The sequence below is a fragment of the Erythrolamprus reginae genome, chromosome 3 (genome assembly GCF_031021105.1).
Source record: "Erythrolamprus reginae isolate rEryReg1 chromosome 3, rEryReg1.hap1, whole genome shotgun sequence".
In the NCBI taxonomy this organism is placed as follows: domain Eukaryota; kingdom Metazoa; phylum Chordata; class Lepidosauria; order Squamata; family Dipsadidae; genus Erythrolamprus; species Erythrolamprus reginae.
This window is the reverse complement of record NC_091952.1, coordinates 149,644,415-149,664,344: the sequence shown is the minus strand read 5'-3', so window position 1 is coordinate 149,664,344 and position 19,930 is coordinate 149,644,415. Positions and strand designations below refer to the sequence as shown.

General features: G+C 39.4%; 1 protein-coding gene across 7 annotated transcripts in view; it reads right to left on the bottom strand.

The window, feature by feature from the left end:
- Window positions 1–19,930, bottom strand: part of SEMA5A (semaphorin 5A) — a 245,461-nt gene that overhangs the window by 99,958 nt on the left and 125,573 nt on the right. For all 7 annotated transcript variants that reach the window (XM_070747020.1, XM_070747021.1, XM_070747016.1 and 4 more), the window contains 2 exons: window positions 12,454–12,553; window positions 4,260–4,305 (listed from right to left, as the gene is read on the bottom strand). In XM_070747020.1, the coding sequence (XP_070603121.1) occupies window positions 4,260–4,305; window positions 12,454–12,553 (146 nt within the window). The remainder of the gene's footprint in view (window positions 1–4,259; window positions 4,306–12,453; window positions 12,554–19,930) is intronic.

Sequence of the window (19,930 nt, the reverse complement as noted above, 5' to 3'; positions counted from 1 at the left end):
TGATTGGAGATTTAGTGAAGGATACAAGGATCATAAAACATTCTGAATATGAGATTATTATTTCAGGGTGCTAAGAGAATATTTTTTGGAAAAATAGATATGAAAGAAAAGGAAAAGAAGTTATAATTTTAAAAAAGATAGAATGACAACCGAAAAATGTATGAACTTTTTTTGTGAAAAATATATTTGAAGATAGAACTACCTCCCAACGGGATGAGTAGAAAGTCATTCTATATTATTTTAATCTATTAATCACATTTTGACTAATATTAAAAAAGGATGTAGAAGCAAAATGAATTAAGTTACAGAGTGTCACAGAAGTGTGTGGAATGTGCTAATGGAAAGCATGAAAAAGAAATTTCCATGGAATGATGACATAAAAGCGACTGTGGATGGGAAAAAAACACATTAACAAGTGACAGCTGCAAAATTATTATGGGGAAAAGAGAGAAAAAGATAGTGGAAAGAATATAATTAAGGGGAGCAAGGAAAAGTAAATATTAAAAAAAGCAAAGAAAATGCAGTGTGATTTTGATGGAAATTAAAGTCTTCTGGAAATAGGAAAAGAGAGGAAAAACAAACAGGATTCAACAGAGTGAACAGCATTGTAAATATTTTTTTAGATTTTAATAAGAAATTCTGGTAGAGGGCTAGTCGATAGCCTACACTGTATTTTCTGAAAGCTATTAAATAAATTAAAAAGGCAATGCTTTTGCCCATGTTGCTTTATGGGAGTGAGCATTGGGTATACAGTGATACCTCGTCTTACAAACGCCTCATCATACAAACTTTTCGAGATACAAACCCGGGGTTTAAGATTTTCTTGCCTCTTCTTACAAACTATTTTCACCTTACAAACCCACCGCCGCCGCTTGGATGCCCCACCTCCGGGCTTCCGTTGCCAGCGAAGCACCCATTTTTGTGCTGCTGGGAATCCTCTGAGGCTCCCCTCCATGGGAAACCCCACCTCCAGACTTCCGTTGCCAGCGAAGCGCTCGTTTTTGCGATGCTGGGATTCTGCTGCTGGGATTCCCCTGCAGCATCGCAAAAACACAGAAGTCCAGAGGTGGGGTTTCCCATGGAGGGGAGCCTCAGGGGAATCCCAGCAGTGCAAAAACGGACGCTTCGGCTGGCAAAAGGGGTGAATTTTGGGCTTGCACGCATTAATCACTTTTCCATTAATTCCTATGGGAAACATTGTTTCGTCTTACAAACTTTTCACCTTAAGAACCTCATACCGGAACCAATTAAGTTCGTAAGACAAGGTATCACTGTACATAAAACAAGAATACAGGTGACAAATATAAGTGGCAAACACAAAGTAGCTATGTTGAAGAGGTTTGTCACACAGAGAGAATGAACAAGAATTTAATCACAAAATAAATATATGAAAGAAGAATGAATGGCTTCAAAGGAAACAGAAGACTGAGAAAGATACAGTTGAGCGGAGGTGATAAGATCCTGAAAAAGAGAGAGATGGGAAGTTTAAAGAACGAAAGGCATCATATGAAGCAGTGTGTTAAAGACTGGGTTACATTTATAGGAGGGTATGGAAAGGTATTGTGACTGATAATGGCATAATCTATATTTAAGGTTGTTCTTGTTTTTTAACTCATGCTTTAATTTATTTGTATTATTATTTCTGATTCTTTTTGTGTGTTTTGCTTATTCCAGAAAGAAATGGTATGATGTCGGGGGAAGTGGAGGGGAAAAAGAAATACCGGTAGCAGTGGAACAAAGTTATATTAATAAAGTTTAGATTGTGAAACCTTCATGTGTTTATAAAGTAATATTTATTAATCAGGATTTATGAATAGTCTTTTATTCTTTTCGGAGGGGCAATACAGTGAAATACAAACATGCTGGAAATGATAAAAGGAAGAAAGGAAATTTAAAATCCAGTATCTCACGTTATATAGATGAGCTTGTGCTGCATCCAATACTATTAAATAATCAAGAACAAGAATAAAATAAGGATAAATATGCAAACTATTATAATCATTTTTTAAAATTCTGGAATTAAACACTGGAGAGCATTAAATTGCATTTAAATAATTATTGTTCCCCTCTACCCTTCTTTGCATGTAAAATATAAAATATAAAAGTATTATCACATCAAAATATTTTAAATATTTTTGGATGTAAAATATAAAATATAAAAGTATTATCACATCAAAATATTTTAAGCTCAACATGCCTTGTTTCAAGGTTGAAGCAATTTCAAGTTAACTTTTAAACAGGTTGTTCTGAGTGTGCAGGGAGTCTTCCAAGCATATAAGAAATGCTAAACTCCACTTAATTCACAATATCAAATTTTTAATGAATATTACATATCATTTGAAATTCTGACTTAAAAATTAAAACATCCAGTTTTTAACCAGCAAATCATGAAATATGATTTAGGGGGCAATCCAATTATTTGTTTGTCTGTTTGTTTGTTTGTTTGTTTGTTTGTTTGTTTGTTTGTTTGTTTGGTTGGTTGGTTGGTTGGTTGGTTGGTTGGTTGGATGGTTTGTTGGTTGGTTGGTTGGTTGATTGTTTGTTTGTTTGATTTCTATGTATTTACTTTTCTCCCATCTTTATTTTTTAAAAATAAATAATCCAAGCATACACAATACTCCTCCCCAATACTCCAGGCTGGGCTGGGAGAGCGTGTCTGGCACAAAGTCACCTAGCCTACTTTCCTTTCTAAAGTAGGACTAGAATTCACAGTCTCTCAGTTTCCAGACACGTGCCTTCACCACTAGACCAAACTTCAGCTGAGTTTATACCATCAAATATTTATAGAGCATAACGAATTCTGAAAATGTTCATTTTATAAAATGTAGTCAAAGCATTTATATCATAAATATTGTGCACAAGGGCAGACTGCATCCTCCTCTCTTTTTTCAATAATAAAAAAAACCTAGGACATACTTGCCATAACCAGAATGTTATGTTTGAGTTCTGTTAAAATTGATAGGTTTTAAGCTAACAATGACTAACTTATTCTATTGATGTGGGCACATCAGAATTCCACTCATTCATCATGTAACAACAGCAGCTACATTTGCAGTGCAAACTAAAGCAGGCACATGCACAAAACTTCCTTTATAATGAAGGGGCCTATTCATTGGTTTTGTCCTTGAATGCAGGGTGTTGCATGTACCTACAAAAGGCATCTTTAAAGACTGAAGGTAAACATAATTCAATGACACATTAAATCCCAAGATAGATTTTGTCCAATTTAGTTATATCCAGTTTCTACAATGAAAATACAAAGCACACACTTTTATAAAGCACTCGTGATTACATTAGTTTGTGTAGAGTTAAGTCCAGTCCATTAGCAAGCTAAGACAAGCCCATAGTCTAGTTTGGCATTTTATGGAGTAAGCAAGTGAGCACAGATCAATTATTATATTCAACATAACATCATGACCTCCCCACAGTTCAAAAGAGGGATGAATGAATAAATCGCTGGGGTTTATGTGGAAAAGAAGATACCCATCTCTATTCTATTTGAGGGGTTGTCCATCTCAAGCTAAAGTAAGCATAATGAGATAGAAGAAAAGAGAGCAGAGATTTTGAAATTATGCATTAACACTTTACTCTTGGACAGCAGAAAAGGTGGTGCACTGCTTCACTTGCCTAGTTGCAGCCTTTCCCACATGGTGAGATTTGCTACGATTTCATTTAAATTATCATAAAGGTGATACAATGCACTTTAAGGGTCAAATCAAGGCTTCCAGAAATGGGCCCAATACATTCTGGATCATTTGGAATTGTGGTGATGATGAGGATGGGAATCTTTGTCAATCTCAAATTCTGGAGCTTGTCCTGCTTCCTCATTACCTGACAAAGAAACAATTCAAATGGGTGCCATTTTTTTTTGTTTTTCAATAGAAAAAATTAGAAGCGAAACTGAAACTGTTTCTTACTACCTTTATGCTTTCTGAGCTATAGCAATTCCATGCGATATATGATTGTTGCTGTAGCCTCCCAATGACAAAATAGTCTCTCTATCCATGGAAAGGAATCAAACTAAGAAGAAACGGGAACAGAATTTCAAGTTACTTATTTCCAAACTGAACCATGGTTGGCTGAGGAATTCTGGGAGTTGAAATCCACAGGTAGTTAAAATAGTAGTACCATAGTTGCTCACTCCTGATCTACATCATAAGTCAAATCATATGCTGAGATTTCAAGTGACTTCATAAATAAAGATGAAGTTAAAAAGGTGAAAATTGTACGTTTTAAAATTACCTTACAGGTAAGCTTACCTGGATTAGAGAAAGATCCTCACTATGTAGCCTGAACAAGTAATTTCTAGAGTGAAAAAGAGGAAATAGCAGTTATTCAGACTATGCCAATAATATAACTGACATTCTAAGAAATAAAGATATTGGTTCTGACACAAAGACCTCTGCAGCAGGGCAATTTTAAGACGTGTGGACTTTAACTCCCAGAATTCCTCAGCCAGCAAAGCGTTGATGTCCGTAAGTCTTGAAGTTGCCAAGGTTGGAGACCCCTGCTTTACAGAGTAGCTTGACTGGCACCAAAAGGTAAGCCAGTTTTCTAGAGAACTCTGGTTTGTTCTTTGCTAAAAATCTGACAAAAATAGAATTAATTTATGAATTTAGTATTATGAATGGACCAAGCAATGAAAGCATCAAACCAGGAGCCCCATATTTTGTCAAGTACACAGCCTACTTTGGATCCCCTCCCTCCCTCCCTAAATACAACTCTCACTTTACTGGTAAAGATTGCTACAGTTCAGTACTCATTGTACCTTTTACATATCCTAGTGTGATACGCCATTACATTCTAAAGGAAGGAGACAAAGTTTGAAAGATTATGGGTATTTTCTCATTTGCATTAATATAATGAGGACATACCCAGAGCCAATTATACCACAGAAATGTGGGAGATATAAGTAGCCATGCTGTTATTTCAAGGTTGCTTTTTCTAAGAACCAGCAACCTGCAGATCATCACCATTTTGTAGGAATATGATTTTAAAAATAAATTCTGTGACGGTTCACTCCAGTTTTTTACCTCCACCTTTTTTCTTTTCCTGCAATTTTCCATAACCATATTAATTCAGAGAATGAGCCTGGCTTTCTAGAAAATGCACACCAATAATTTTACAAACTCACTATTTGTTTTGGGATTATTATTATTATTATTACTATTTTTGCTTTCTTATTTATTTTGTTCCTCTCCTTCCCTAAGCCGTCACTTACCTCTAAACCACCTCAACAAAACTATAAAACCCTTTGCTGATAAAAGACTGAAACAAAGAGACTGACTGACTGGCTGACTGTGAAAACCCATACTTTAATTTAATATAACAGTGGGAAACTTTGGACCGTGGGCTACACCCAGACTCCAAGACGTATTGTATTGTATTGTATTGTATTGTATTGTATTGTATTGTATTGTATTGTGCTCTGCTCTGCTCTGCTTTACTCTACTCTACTCTACTCTACTCTACTCTATTCTATTCTAGTGTCGCCCCTGGCTTGGAAAAGTTTCTCCCCCAGCTTAAAAAGTTGCTCTTGGTGGTGTGCTGTCCTTTTAAAGAGGGGAAGGTGAGGCTGCTTGGAGGATGACGCTCCTCCATGTTTAAAAAATAAGCTTCCTTCCCTCCCTGACAGAGGCCTGGGATCATGCAAGAAGCCCGCTCAGGTGTGGAGGGAGGGAAGCCCTGACCTGCCCGTTCTTGCCAACACACCCTCGCATGCCCCATTTTGGTGCTGGCAGGATTCCCTGAAGCCATCTGGAATTAAAAATGGGCCATAGGAAGCTCCACACCCCTGGACGCCCCATTTTTCTGCTAGCAGAGTTCCCTGAAACTTCCTGGAACTAAAAATGGGCCATGGGGGAGGGGGGAGTGCCACACTTCTGCAGCCCCATTTTAATGCTAGCAGAGTTCCCTGAAGCCTCCTAGAAATAAAAGTAGCCAGGAAGGGGGAGCCCCACAGCCCCACATGCCCCATTTTGATGTTAGCAGGGTTCCTTGAAGAATGGTTCGGGTAGTGCCATTTGTTATAGAACAGGGGTCCCCGAGCCTCAGGCAGCAGCCCACTACTGGGCTGCAGCCCATTCAGAACCAGGCTGTGGAAGCTGTGTGCATGTACTTGCCCACTCCTTGCGTGGAACCATTCCCCAGCCCAGTGAAGGGCTACCAATTTTTTTACTACCACACTGTGGGCGTGGCTTATGCAGGACACCCTGCATTATCTTTCAACATCTTTCACTGCAAAATGAGTGCTCTGGGGTGGAGTTCCATTTTCACTACCCCACTGTGTTGTCCCCCCCCCCCCGGGTTTGGGCAGTAACCCCCCCTGCCCCAGCCCCCCCGGATCTGCAAAGCTGTAAAGGAGACGGCTGTTATAGAAGTTCTGAGTCCAGTAGTAATAAAAGACCATCAGGCATGATTAAATAACCAGTAAAAGCATGCCATCTCATGAAAAAAAAAAGGAGGAACCTTCGACATTCTGCAACATTGTTTTTACAAAGTCAAATTTTAATGTGAGCTTTCCCTTGAATAGACTTATACTCAGAATAACTTCATTGTCACTTTGAATGTACATGAATCAGCACACGTTAAAATGAAATTTTGTTGCTTATAGCTCTCAAAGGGTCACCACTTCCAATATACACTACATAAACATGACAAAATAAATATAAAATTATGCATACACCCACATATATTATATGAGACAGTGAAACAACATAGTCTAGTTTGGATGTATATATGTACATGGCGAGAAAAACAAACCTTGTGAGTTTACCAGACGGATGCCATGGGAAACAAAGTTGTTATAGAATCTTGTCCTTCTGCTAGAAATACTTTAAAACCTCCTCCCAGGTGGGAGCAACAGAAACAGTTGGTAAAGTGGGTCTTTAAAAATGCTTTGAGCTCTAAGCACATAGCGCTCATATGCAGTATCCTGAATAACAGGGAGTAAGCTTTCTATAATCTTCTCGGCTGTCCTTACCACTCTCTGTATGGGCTTTCTATTTGAGGCACTGCAGCCACCAAACCAAACAGTGATGCAGTTTGTTAAAACACTCTCAATGGTGCCTCTGTAAAAAGATGAGCTCTCTTCATCTGACACAGGTAATGCAGACACTGGTTGGTATGCTTCACTACGGATGACATCATCATCATCATCATCATCATCATCATTATTATTATTATTTAGATTTTTATGCCGCCCCTCTCCAAAGACTCGTGAAGACATGTGGAGAGAGCAGTTCAGATTGTTAAGTTCTCTGCACCCTCAGATACTTAATACTGTTGACCACCAGCATTGTGGTCAACAGTATTAAGTATCTGAATGTGCAATTCTATAGAACTGTACCTATACTGTATAGGCTTCTAGTTTTATCTACTAACACATATACAAATATTAGGGAAAGAGCTAATATTTTAATTAAAACTCTACATTTAACAATTTTCATTGATGATTATGTTTTCATTGGTAGATTTACATTTATGTTTTAAGTGATGAATAAAATACTATTTTATCTCTAGATTATCATAATGAGCAATGACATGGAGGAAGACCCACAATTAAACAGAAATTCAGGTACTCCAGTGCATTTCAATTTTCAGCTTTTCCAGGTGTACATAGTCAGATGCCGAGAGAGCTGCTTTCTACCAAGTGAAACTATTGGCCCATCCGTCCTTGCCATATCTTACTATGATTGGCAGCAGAGGTATTTCTCATTACCAGCCATCTGCTCTCCTAACTGCAAATAGCCAGCCTCAGCCTGACTCTTTGAATGCAGAGGATAAGTTTTGCCACACAGCTATGATTCTTTTCCAGGAACTAATGCGATCAGTCCTTTTTTATCAATTGGAGAAAACAAAGAACTTGGCTAAAAGGATCCATGTCCCAGTTCAATGTAAAGTTGCATGATTTATACAATCATGTGTGGTTCCTAGATTGTAATATATGGTAACTGTCCTAGCGTTAAAGCATTTAAAATTCATTTAATACTTTACTAAGTACAAACCAGTGGTAGGCTGCTACCAGTTTGCTCCGGTTTGGGTGAACGGGTAGTGGCGGCAGCAGGAGGCTCCACCCACCCACCCGGACAACATCTCAGACAATCTGTGCATGCGCCAAAATGCCATGCGCAAACAAATCAAGAGTGTGCGCAGTCGCAGTTCTGAACCGGCAGCAAAGGTAAGTGAAACCCACTACTGGTACAAACAATGACTATTGTTTAGCTTGGTTTAAGTTAACTTAGTCAACAAGTTAAGAGTTTCTTAATCAGCCATTTAAACATTTTCTTAGGTGGGCAGGCATCAGATAATTATCAAGTTCAAAAGGCGACTTAGAGATCATCTAGTCCTATCCTGCACAGTGTAGAATCCATCAATTAAAGCATCTCTGATAAATGACCATTCAGTTCAAAGAGTAGGAGGGACTGTGGGGCAGCTTATTTATTGCATATTTTCTGCCCCAACTTAAGATACTTCAAAATGAAAGAGAAGAGAATGGTAACTTTCTAAGCCTAACTTAGAAATCAAGAGCCAGATGAAGATTATGTTCTATGGAAGATCAAATGCTCACACCTAAATTGCATAGAACAAAGACTGTTTATAAAATTGTGAATAGGAAGATCTCATTTCAATTTGAAAATCTTATTTAGATGTTTTTCCCTTCTTGCAGAAGTTTTGAACCTGGGAAAATATTGGAAAGTCAGGAAAGAAAAGGGTTCTCTTCTGTGCTCAATCTCAAAAAAATTTCTTTCCCTCAAACGACTCTAGATATATCCAGCTGAAGACCAGTTTCATGTCCAACATAACTTGGAATAAAACTCTGGTTTCTGTTTCAAATGCATTCTTTCTCCAAAGGCAATAAATCTGCCATGTGTTAAAAGGACAACACCAATTCTCATGCTCGACATTCATCATTCAACTGCATTTCTGACCTCGCATTTTCAAGAGGCTCATAGTAATCCTGAATTCAGCAGAAAGCCCAGTAATTCTCTTCCTTCTATGGTTACATATGAAAGAGGCTAAGTAAACAATTTAAATTTTCAACAGAATTGCTCTTGAAACTTGCCACTGTTTAAGGAAGTGAGAAAATGTGTAGCAGTATTTATTACAAGCATTGATACCCTACTATTCACGCTGCAAATGTGCCCAATTTTATACTGTAAGCATTTGGCTTTAACACTTATTTCAAAAGAATCATTTTTATAGCATGTTATTTTGGACAGTTTTGATTTGTGCATAGGTCGCAAGCCAGGGCAGTTGAGCTAAAGCTAGATTGGGCTCAAGCCAAAGACAAACAGAGAGGGAATAGATGAGTGAGCCAAGTAGGATTAAAAGAGGATCAGGGCAGGCAGGTTCACCGCCGGTTCAAGAAGCTTGAAAGAGGGGATATCCAGCAGTCTTGCAAGAGCTGTTTCTGGCTTCCTTTAACTGGGGCTGCTAGGAGACAGCTGTCAAAGAAAGCAGATCTATAGATGTTTTTTCCATTAGAAAGTCAAAACATACGGTATTTCTTAATAGCAAAACAGTTTCTGCTCATCCCCCAATTTCTCATGGGGGCTTTGTGCTACTTACTGGGATGAAGGTAGACATTTTTATGAATATACTGACTATAAAGATTGATCACTGTATTTTGTGGGGAGGGGTGGTTGCTTAAAAGTTTAAATTAATTCTTTTTTTAAAGGTACCTCTGCACATGCGTGCTAGTCATTTCTGGCTCTAGGGGTGGTGCTCATCTCCATTTCTAACCCGAACAGCCAGCACTGTCCGAAGATGTCTTCATGGTCATGTGGCTGGCATAACTAAATGGCAAAGGCACACAGAACGCTGTTAACCTTCCCACCAAAGTGGTCCCTATTTTTTCTACCTGCATTTTTTTACGTGCTTTCGAGCTGCCCAGTTGGCAGAAACTGGGACAAGTAACAGGAGCTCACCGTTCCGCAGCACTAGGGATTCGAACTGTTGAACTGCCAACCTTCTGATTGACAAGCTCAACCTCCTAGCCACTGAGCCATCGTGTCCCTTTATTCTTACTCAAGTTTCTTAGTGTGTTTTAAAAGTGATGCAGCACTTGAAAACATGACTAGTAACTGTAATTGTAAAAAAGTGATAGCCTCTGTTGTCTTCCTTCATAACTTGCACAGGTAGTCCTTGAGTTATAACTGGTCATCTAGTGAGCTTTTAAAGTTATAATGTGATGCAACTGGCCCAGTTTTATAGCTATTTGAAACATCTCACAGTCCTGGGACCATGATTTCCAAAGTTTCTGAGGAAAACCAGTGTTTACTTCTGGTTTCCAGCAAAAACGTCCCATGGAACACAATGGATTTGCGTAATGAGTGCCACATTTCCTTAACCACTGCCATGTTCGCTAAATCACTGCCACAAAAAAGGTTATAAAATCAAGACAGTCATAAGATTTATTTTGTCCAATACATGATACACATTGAAGAGAATAGATATATAATAATATAAAAATAAAGAAAAGAATAGAAGAAAAGATATAAAAGTATAACTTAATTTATGACTCTGTGGTGTCAACCCCCAACATTTTTCTCTTAGACTATCCACGATTGACCTCTCCAGATTCCTAAGAGGTCAGTAAGGGGCGTGCATAAGTGCACTAGTGTGCCTTCCGTCCCCTGTCCAATTGTCTCTCCTATATATTTTACATCTTTTCTTCCATTCATATATCTTTTCCTCTTTTCTTCATTGACGTATTCTATTTTCATATCTCTTCTTCTATCCTTTCCTTGATATATATTACTACATGGTCTCCAACCTTCATTTTGTATTGGACAAAATAAATAAATAAAATAAATAAGATGGTGCAAATTTTTCTAAATGGCAGATCTGAGTAATTCTGGGAGCTAAAGTTCACAAGTTTTAAAATTGCCAAGTTTAGAAATCCTTGCTTTAAAATAAGATGAGGTGCTTCATAAGTTTCCTTTCTAAAATATTCTCTGAAAGTTACTAAGTCAGCGAAAATGATTCTTAGCTAAAGTAATAAAAGATGCCACATGTTGAAGTTAGGCTGATTATTTGGAAAAGGGAAGAGGAGCATTCAAACTTGCTACTCGGTGCTGCTAGTCAGAATGGACATATTTTAGCTGGAACTACATCATGTAATTTACCTGATTGTACAGCTTTGCCTGAAGTTCTAAACATTTCTAAGAAAACTAGATTCTATTGACTTTCTGAAGCAGTTACTTTTCTAAGATCACCCTGAAGCCTGCAATTATTTTGAGGCAATGGAAGTAAGGAAGGCAAGAGGGAAATGAAGCTTTCAAAATTACTTTCTTAACTTCCTAAGAGTTAGTACAGAATTTTACTTTTCTCCTTCTCCCCCCACCCCCAATACTTGTTACCTTTTCAAATAGGTAACAAAAGGCAAAGGTTTCATCTATCCAGTCATGTCTTACTCTAGGGATCAGGGCAGGGGTGGGTTGCTTATCTTTTCCTCCCAGTGCGCAGCAGCGTATCATGACATTTTGCGTGCATGCGTGCATTCCAGCATGATTTTGCTTCTGCGCATGAGCTGAGGGTCAATTTTCCTTCTGCGCATGCTCAGAGAGCCAAAAATCATGGACAATTAGGAAAAAATGGTAGCCCGCATGGATCCACAAAGACAGACCAGAGCCATCACGCTAGAATTGCACAATCAGCAGGCCGCTACTGGAACAGCACATTAGACTGCACCGGTAGGAACCCACTACTGGAAGAGGGCTCATCTCTGTTTTAAGCCAAGAGAGAATCAGCATTTTTGGAAGACATTTCTGTGGTCAGGTGGCCGGTATGAGTATACCCCAAGTTGTACAGGATGCTGTTACCTTCCCACTGAACTGGTACCTATTGATCTACTTGCATTTGTCAGCTTTTGAATTGCTAGGTGGGCAGGAACTAGTGCAAGTAGCAGCAGCTCACCCCACCATTCAATGCTCAGATCTCGAACTTAGGCTGCCAGCTTTCCAGCTGACAAGCTCATAATCTTTAATCACATTATATAAACAATGCATTGAAAACTACATTGAAATAATGTAATCTATCATGATTTACACCATTGTAATAAAAGAGAAATCACAGAGATGAAACAGCATGGTTATCACGGGCAAGCTCATCCTTTATCTAATTTCAACCCGCTGTGTATTCAGAGAAACAGCTAAATTTACACACTGAAATTGGAAAGGGGCCTTTGTCACACACTGAGTGTGGAAAATCATAAACACGAGTGTCACCATTCTTTTTCATACATCTAATTTAATTCACCTAATACTCCACACACATTTTGGGCAACAACCACATAGAACTGATGGAAACCTAAACCCCCAAAACCTCAGGAAAATGCCAGCTTGCTTACCCATGTCTTAAAAGTATGGTATAACAGAGAAATATAACCCAGGTTTTTTAACACAAATGCACTTGAAAATAAAAAGGTACATTTTAAAAATAGAATCTCACCTTGCGCCAACAATCAGTTCTTTTTGTCTTGGATCAAATATTATTTGAGAGAAGTCAACAGCACTTTCCGATCTGAACACATGTAACCAAGGAGCAAGTTCTACAAGAACAGAAATAAAATAATAATAATACTCATACTGTTACCATTTATTTTTATTTGGTTCTATCAAATCATTTTATCTATACCTCAACAATTTTGTAAAATTAGAAAAAATGATTAATGACGTCAATTATGTTCTGGTTTTCTGTAGATCCAGACTTCGTCTTCCTTCCTATTATTTTCCACGAGCCCCTTAATAAATGTAAATATTGTCAGCATCATAATTAAGACCTAGGGAAAATTACAAGATGTTCAAATCTATCTTGTCAACCTTTTCTCCCATCCTCTGTTTTATAGAACAATATTACTCTTTAAGTAATATTAATATGAATATTAACCTTAATAAATAGATAACCAAAGAAACAACAGCTTTTGACTTGCAATGAAAAAAGACAAGCAACAAAGGGGTGGTGAGGGATCCAAGATACCTCTGATTATCTTAGGAGCATATACCAGTGTTTTTCAACCAGTGTGCCGTGGCACACTAGTGTGCCGCGAGACATGGTCAGGTGTGCCGCGAAGCTCAGAGAGAAAGAAAGCAAGAGAGAGAGAAAGCAAGAAAGAGAGAGAGAGAAAGAGAATAAGAGAGAGAGAAAGAAAGCAAGAGAGAGAGAACAAGAGAAAGAAAGAGAGAGAGAGAGAAAGAAAACAAGAGAGAAAGACATAGAGGGAGGGAGGGAGAGAGAAAGAGAGCAAAAAAGAGGAAGGAAGGAAGAGAAAGGAAGGAAGGGAGAGAAAGGGAGGGAGGAAAAAAATAGAGTGAAGGGGAGGAAGAGAGAGAGAATTTTTTTGTCCAAACCTCCCCCCCCCCCCCCGCTCAATGTGCCCCAGGGTTTCGTAAATGTAAAAAATGTGTCACGGCTCAAAAAAGGTTGAAAATCACTGGCATATACATTTCCACTTCTGCATTCCACCGCTCACTGGTGATGCTAGGAATAGCAGCCTCTTATCTGTTCAATAAACTGCCATCCAAACCTCGATGCATTTTCAGAAGAGCCTCTTTTGAAAAAAGGGAAGTTCTAAGCCAGGAATCCCAAATTTTGAGTTGGTAGACAGGGGTCTAGAACCTTGGCAACTTTAAGACTTGTGAACTTCAATTCCCAGAATTCCTCAGCTAGCTAGAGTTGAAGTCCACAAGTCTTAAAGTTGCTAAGGTTGGAGACCCCTGTGATAAACACATCTGGAATATTGAAAATTTGCCAAACTCATCTTTATACCATTTCCTGTGGTAATGCATTTCAGAACAATTTTCAAAACATAAAACATATACTAAAAGTTAATGATTTAAAACAATATAATTATTATCATTAAAAGGAAGAGGGACAAAATCAAAAGACCCATCTGGCATTCATAAAGGGAAGTTGGTGGTAAACTGATAGGTTTCCAACAGATGCCTCAAATATAGAATAGTAGAAACTCCCTGGATGTCAGTAGGGAGGGTTTGCCACAGGCAATCATCAGATGCTTCTCTGCAGTTCTCTGCTCACACAGATCTTAGCAATTAAGAAGGGCTGTAATGAAGAAGACATCCTGTCAGGAATTACTTCTTTAAGGCCTTCACGCCAAACCTCAATTTTGGCTCAGTACTTGAAGGCAGGGCAAAGGTACAACAGATTCAGTAACTGTCGTATTTTGAACCAGCTGTAGCCTCTATAGAGTTGTGGCTTTGATAAAGTCAATGTAAGAAATTGTAGACTTATTCATCATCTTTCTATTTTTATAAAACTTGCTCCCTGGTTATTTATAGTCAGATTCATAATCTAAACAGAAGTCTAATAGTGCAGCTTATCCTGCCCATTTGGGACTCCAGTGTCGCTAATAGTTTTAGGATAAACCCCATACTGTGTACCTATTTTTAAAAAGAGTGAATGCAGCTCTGTGAGTGGTGATAGGTGGTGCTTAAATATAAATAAAATAAATGCACTTCATTTAATAGGCAAACTATCCAACTGGGAACCACACATTTCGCCAGGTCTGTTTTGATATGATTCAAACTCAGTTTATTATCCTCGTATACTTTGTTGCTACATTGGATATAAATCCAAAACAAGCATCTCCTACCAGTGGTCTCCAGCCCCAAACTCTGGATAATTACCCTAAGAGGCCCAGTGGTTGCTCTGATTCCTTCCTCTCCACAAGGCCATCTGGTTATTTAACATGTTTATTATGTACTGGATGTTGCTTTTAGACACAGATGTTTTTATATGGATAAAACCACATAAACTGTTTGTAAGGGTTTCTTGTAGAATGCCCTTGATGAAGGAATGGTCCAAAACATGTGTGACTAGACAATAAATAATTATTTGCTATCGGTGCTTAAGAAACTCTCTCCCCTTATTTTGGTTTCCACCCTGGAGAGAAAATAAAGTGGGTGTTTTGCACCAAGTGCAGCTTCCAAACAGTCTTTAAAGACATATGGTACACAAGTAACACCACAGGGTGTGAATGCAGCCCTTCCAATCTGCTGTTTACCTACTAATTTCCTTGCAATTTCCATTTCTATTCCATTTCCTTGCCTTATCAGTTATTGTTTTTCAAATCAATTTTGATGCTGAAAGCAAATGGTCTGCCTCACTAAGAAAGTGGAACATTTAACACTTAACGCTTTGAAATATGCCAACTCCCTTCCAGCATAACAGAATGTTCCCCAGTTACCCAAAAGCTTCAATGTGAAGTGACAGATTTGTCACCTTCACTAGTCTACATGCTCAATCAAAAAATACAGTTTCATACGAGCGGTGAAACAAAAATGCTTTCCCTTTCCATATGTCAAGAGGGTAATTCCAGGAGTCTTTGAAAAATGTGGCAAAATTGTTCTGCCTTCAGATCCAGGAGTTCTCCTTCGATTCATCTACATTTATGTCACAGAGTGACATTGATTTCTCAGCCTTTGTTCAAACCATTACAACCCGAGTTTCCAACTAGGTTGGAAACTGCTCTGGATGGTCTCCAGCTCAACTCTGTATGGGTTTGTAAACCTCAGGTAGTCGTGACAACCTTTAACAACCATTTGAAGTTACAACAGAGGTGAAAAAAGTGGCTGAGGACCAATCCTCATATTTATTATATCGTAGGAGCTGTGGTGGCACAGTGGTTACAGTGCAGTACTGCAGACTATTTCTGCTAATCACTGGCTGCCAGCAGTTTTGCAGTTCGGATCTCACCGGATCAAGGTTCATTCAGCCTTCCAGCCTTCCAAGGTCGGTAAAATGAGGACGGTATATACATCTGTGCTATTGCTATGCTATTACCATTGCAGTGTCCACACATTCTTGTGATCATTCTTCAGTGCTTGGCAACCTGTATGTATTTAGAGCCAGCATGGTCTAAAGCAGGGGTGTCAAAATTTATTTTATTGAGAGCCACATCAGAATTGGGTTTGACCTTGGAGGACTAGGTGGGGGGCTGGGGGCTGGATATGGCCATGGTGGGTATGACACTAGACTGCACCTCTTCAGAATTTGGATTTATAAACTTATAAAAGTAGAGAGGGCTACATTTCTGTGATTTTGGTTTTTTAAATATTTACTTGATCATCTTATGAAAGAGAGAGACCAGATCAAGAAACTGACTCCATAGGAAGACTACAACTATAAATTATTGACATAGGCTATAGCAGCAGAATCCTTCAAGTCTGAAAGGTAAAATGTTTTACATTTATTTGTTTGTTTGTTTGTTTGTTTGTTTGTTTGTTTGATTGATTGATTTTTATGTTGCCCTCCTTAGACTCAGGGCGGCTTACAACATGTTAGCAACAGCACTTTTTTTAAACAGAGCCAGCATATTGCCCCCACAATCCGGGTCCTCATTTTACCCACCTTGGAAGGATGGAAGGCTGAGTCAACCATGAGCCGGTGATGAGATTTGAACTGCTAACCTACAGATCTACAGTCAGCTTCAGTGGCCTGCAGTACAGCACTCTACCTGCTGCACCACCCCGGCTCTTTTCCTCCTTTTATAACCTTCTGAGTCAAGGACAGACTCCTGCAGCACTCCAGAGGCCCCATGTTGAGACTGGAAGGCGTCCTGGAGCACTCTGGAGGCCAAAAGCAATTGCAGGGGCACATATGCACCCCACCCATACCCCATTTTTGTTAACAGAGGCACCGCAGGCTGATCCTTTGCTATATCCAATCCGGCCCCAAGGGCCAGATCTAAGCACCCCACGGGCCACATCTGGCCCACAGGCCTTGTGTTTGACCCTCCAGTCTTAAGCACTAGGCTAGAAACCAGGAGACTCTAAGTTCTAATCCCTCATCAGGCATGAAAGCCAGCTTGGGCCAATCACACTCATTTAACCCAACCCCACAGGGTTGTTGTTGTGTGGGAATTGGGAGAGGAAAGGAGTATGTTTGTCACTTAGTCATTTATAAAAATAATAAAGGTGGTGTCCTTTAATTATATGATTTCTATTTAAAGCCGCCCCGAGTCTGCGGAGAGGGGCAGCATACAAATCTAATAAATTATTATTATTATTATTATTATTATTATTATTATTATTATTATTATTATTATTATTAAAACCAGGGGTCTTCCAACAAACAAGTTCAATGGGGGAAGTCAGATTCCATTATTATTATTATTATTATTATTATTATTATTATTATTATTATTAAAACCAGGGGTCTTCCGACAAACAAGTTCAATGGGGGAAGTCAGATTCCATCATCATCATCATCATCATCATTATTATTATTATTATTATTATTATTATTATTATTATTATTATTTAGATTTTTATGCCGCCCTTCTCCAAAGACTCAGGGTGGTTTTAATAACCATGACAAAAAAAAATAGGCTGTAAAATCAGGTGACTATATTGCTTAGTGAATGAAGTTCCAGTCCCAATTGTGATGGTTAAGTCAAGGACCACCTGTGTATCAAATTGGGCTTCTTCTTTTTTTGTCAAGGCACTGGTAAACAGTAACTGAAAAATATGCAATGTTTTGATTAAAGTTGAATATCTGAAATTTAAATATTAACATAAACATGGTGTGTGTAGCCAGGGCTGTGTGTGTGGGTATGTGAGTGTGTGAGCGTCTGTTGTCTTTTTTATAACTGCCTTCCTGCTGTGCTATATTTAATGCTATACTCAAGATTATCCTAATTTATGAATAGCATTTGGAGAAGTCTTTTGGGGAGTATTGCTGTGAGTGGAGGAATGAATTGGCATTAAGAAAAACTGCTGTCAGCAGGAGGCACCCAAAAGCTCCTCATACATACATTTTACGTAATGCTCAATTCCCAGTGATTTCATGGAAATTAATGTGTGGTTTTCTCGGCAGTAATACAGAAGTGGATTGCCATTGTCTTGTCATCTGCAGCTTCCCAGGCAGCCTCATCTCCCTTGGAGGCCTCCTATGCAGTTTGTAAGCACAGACAATTAAGGCAACTGCTGCCTTCTGCTGCAGTAGCAACTTTGTTTTGGAGTTGATCGAAATCCTGCTACTTGAGAAAATATCTTCTTCATGCTTGTTGTCTGGATTGCAGAAACCATGACATCATAGCGGCTTCTGATTCTTCATTAAATGTTGATTATCGAAAGGAAATACAGTAGTACCTTGTGATACGAACCCCTCGTCATATGTACTTTTCGAGATATGAACCCGGGGTTCGGAATTTTTTTGCCTCTTCTTACGAAATTTTTTCGCCTTATGAACCCACCACCGCAAACGCCGAACCTGGAAGTTCAGCAAAAGTTTTTGTTCGGGTGGCCACCGAGAAGCGCCGCCACCCGTCTGTCACCTTCCGAAACAGCCGTGGGGCTTCTCGGCGTTCTCTTGAATGCCGAACCCGGAGGTTCGGCAAAAGTCTGGGTTCGGGGTTTGGGAGAACACTGAGAAGCGCCTCCGCCTGGCTGTCACCTTTGCAGAAGAGCCATGGAGCTGTCAGCCGGTCGGGAGGCTCAAACGGAGGTGGGGAATCCCAAAAGGGAATTCCAGGGGCAGAGCTTTGACATCACGGAGACGTCCTTCCTGGCTGGCCGAAACATGGACTCCAGGAAGGACGTCTTTGTGACATCACAGCTCCGCCCCTGGAATTCCCTATTGGGATTCCCCACCTCCGTTTGAGCCTCCCGGCCGGCCGACAACTCCACAGCTTTTCTGCAAAGGTGACAGCCGGGCGGCGGCACTTCTCGGCGTTCTCCTGAACCCGAACTTGAAATTTTGCTGAACTTCCAGGTTCGGTGTTCGGGAGAACACCAAGAAGCGTCCAGCTGTTTCAAAAGGTGACAGCCGGGCAGCGGCACCAGGCAGCAGTGCCAGGTGGCAGCGCCCAGCGGAGCGCCATTTTTGCGATTCTTTTTTTGCTTGCATGCATTAATCGGTTTTACATTGTTTCCTATGGGAAACATTGTTTCGTCTTACGAACTTTTCACCTTACAAACCTCCTCCTGGAACCAATTAAGTTCGTAAGACAAGGTACCACTGTATTCCTTTCTCAATTCCTCCTATAGCTCTGCAGCGTCCATTCAGTTCACAATTTCAGCCTTTGCCAAATAAATGAATCAATAACCAAGAGAATGTGAACTGCTACACTGCTACCGTGTAAAACATTCTGTGGTTTGGTTCCTTGACCAATTTTTTTTTAAAAAAAAACAAAAAACGTCTGGTCCCATGACCAACCCTGATTGGATCTTGCAACATTATCCTGGGACACATATATTTTCCTTCATTCATACTCAAAAAGTATTTAAAATAAACATACTTGGATTTCATGAATGAAAGCAAAAGGTTGGATTTTATTTCTCCATTGTTGTTACAGTTTTAATATCTCCCAATAAGGAATCACTATTTTCTTAGTGCTACTTACTGCCCTCTTTCATTCATCCATTCTGATTTTGCTTTTCTTGGCACCATTACTAAATCTTTGTTTACTAAATCTGAACTTTTTGCTGCTGGTCATCTAAAACAAACTAGTAGTTATTATATTCTCTAAAAGAAAAGAGTTTATTAGCAGCCAAAAAAACTGCCCAACACAATAGTTAAAAGAAAAAATTAAGCAGCTTATTCCCAAACAGAAGGTATCAGAAAGCAGACTCCTTAAATGGTCTATAGCAGTGATGGCGAATCTATGGCACGGGTGCTACAGGTGGCACGGGGAGCCATATCTACTGCCACACAAGCCATTGCCCTAGCTCAGCTCCAATGTGCATGTGTCTGATTCTTGCTGTTTTTAGCTCATACAGAAGCTCTTAGAGGATGCTTTTGGCTTCCAAAGAGTCTCCAGGGGGATGGGGAGGTCATTTTTACCTTCCCCTGACTCCAGGGAAGCCTTTGGAGCCTGGGGAAGGCAAAACACGAGGTTACTGGGCCCACCAGAAGTTTGGAAATAGGCCATTTCTGGCCTTCAGAGGGCCTCCGGGGGGGCAGGGTA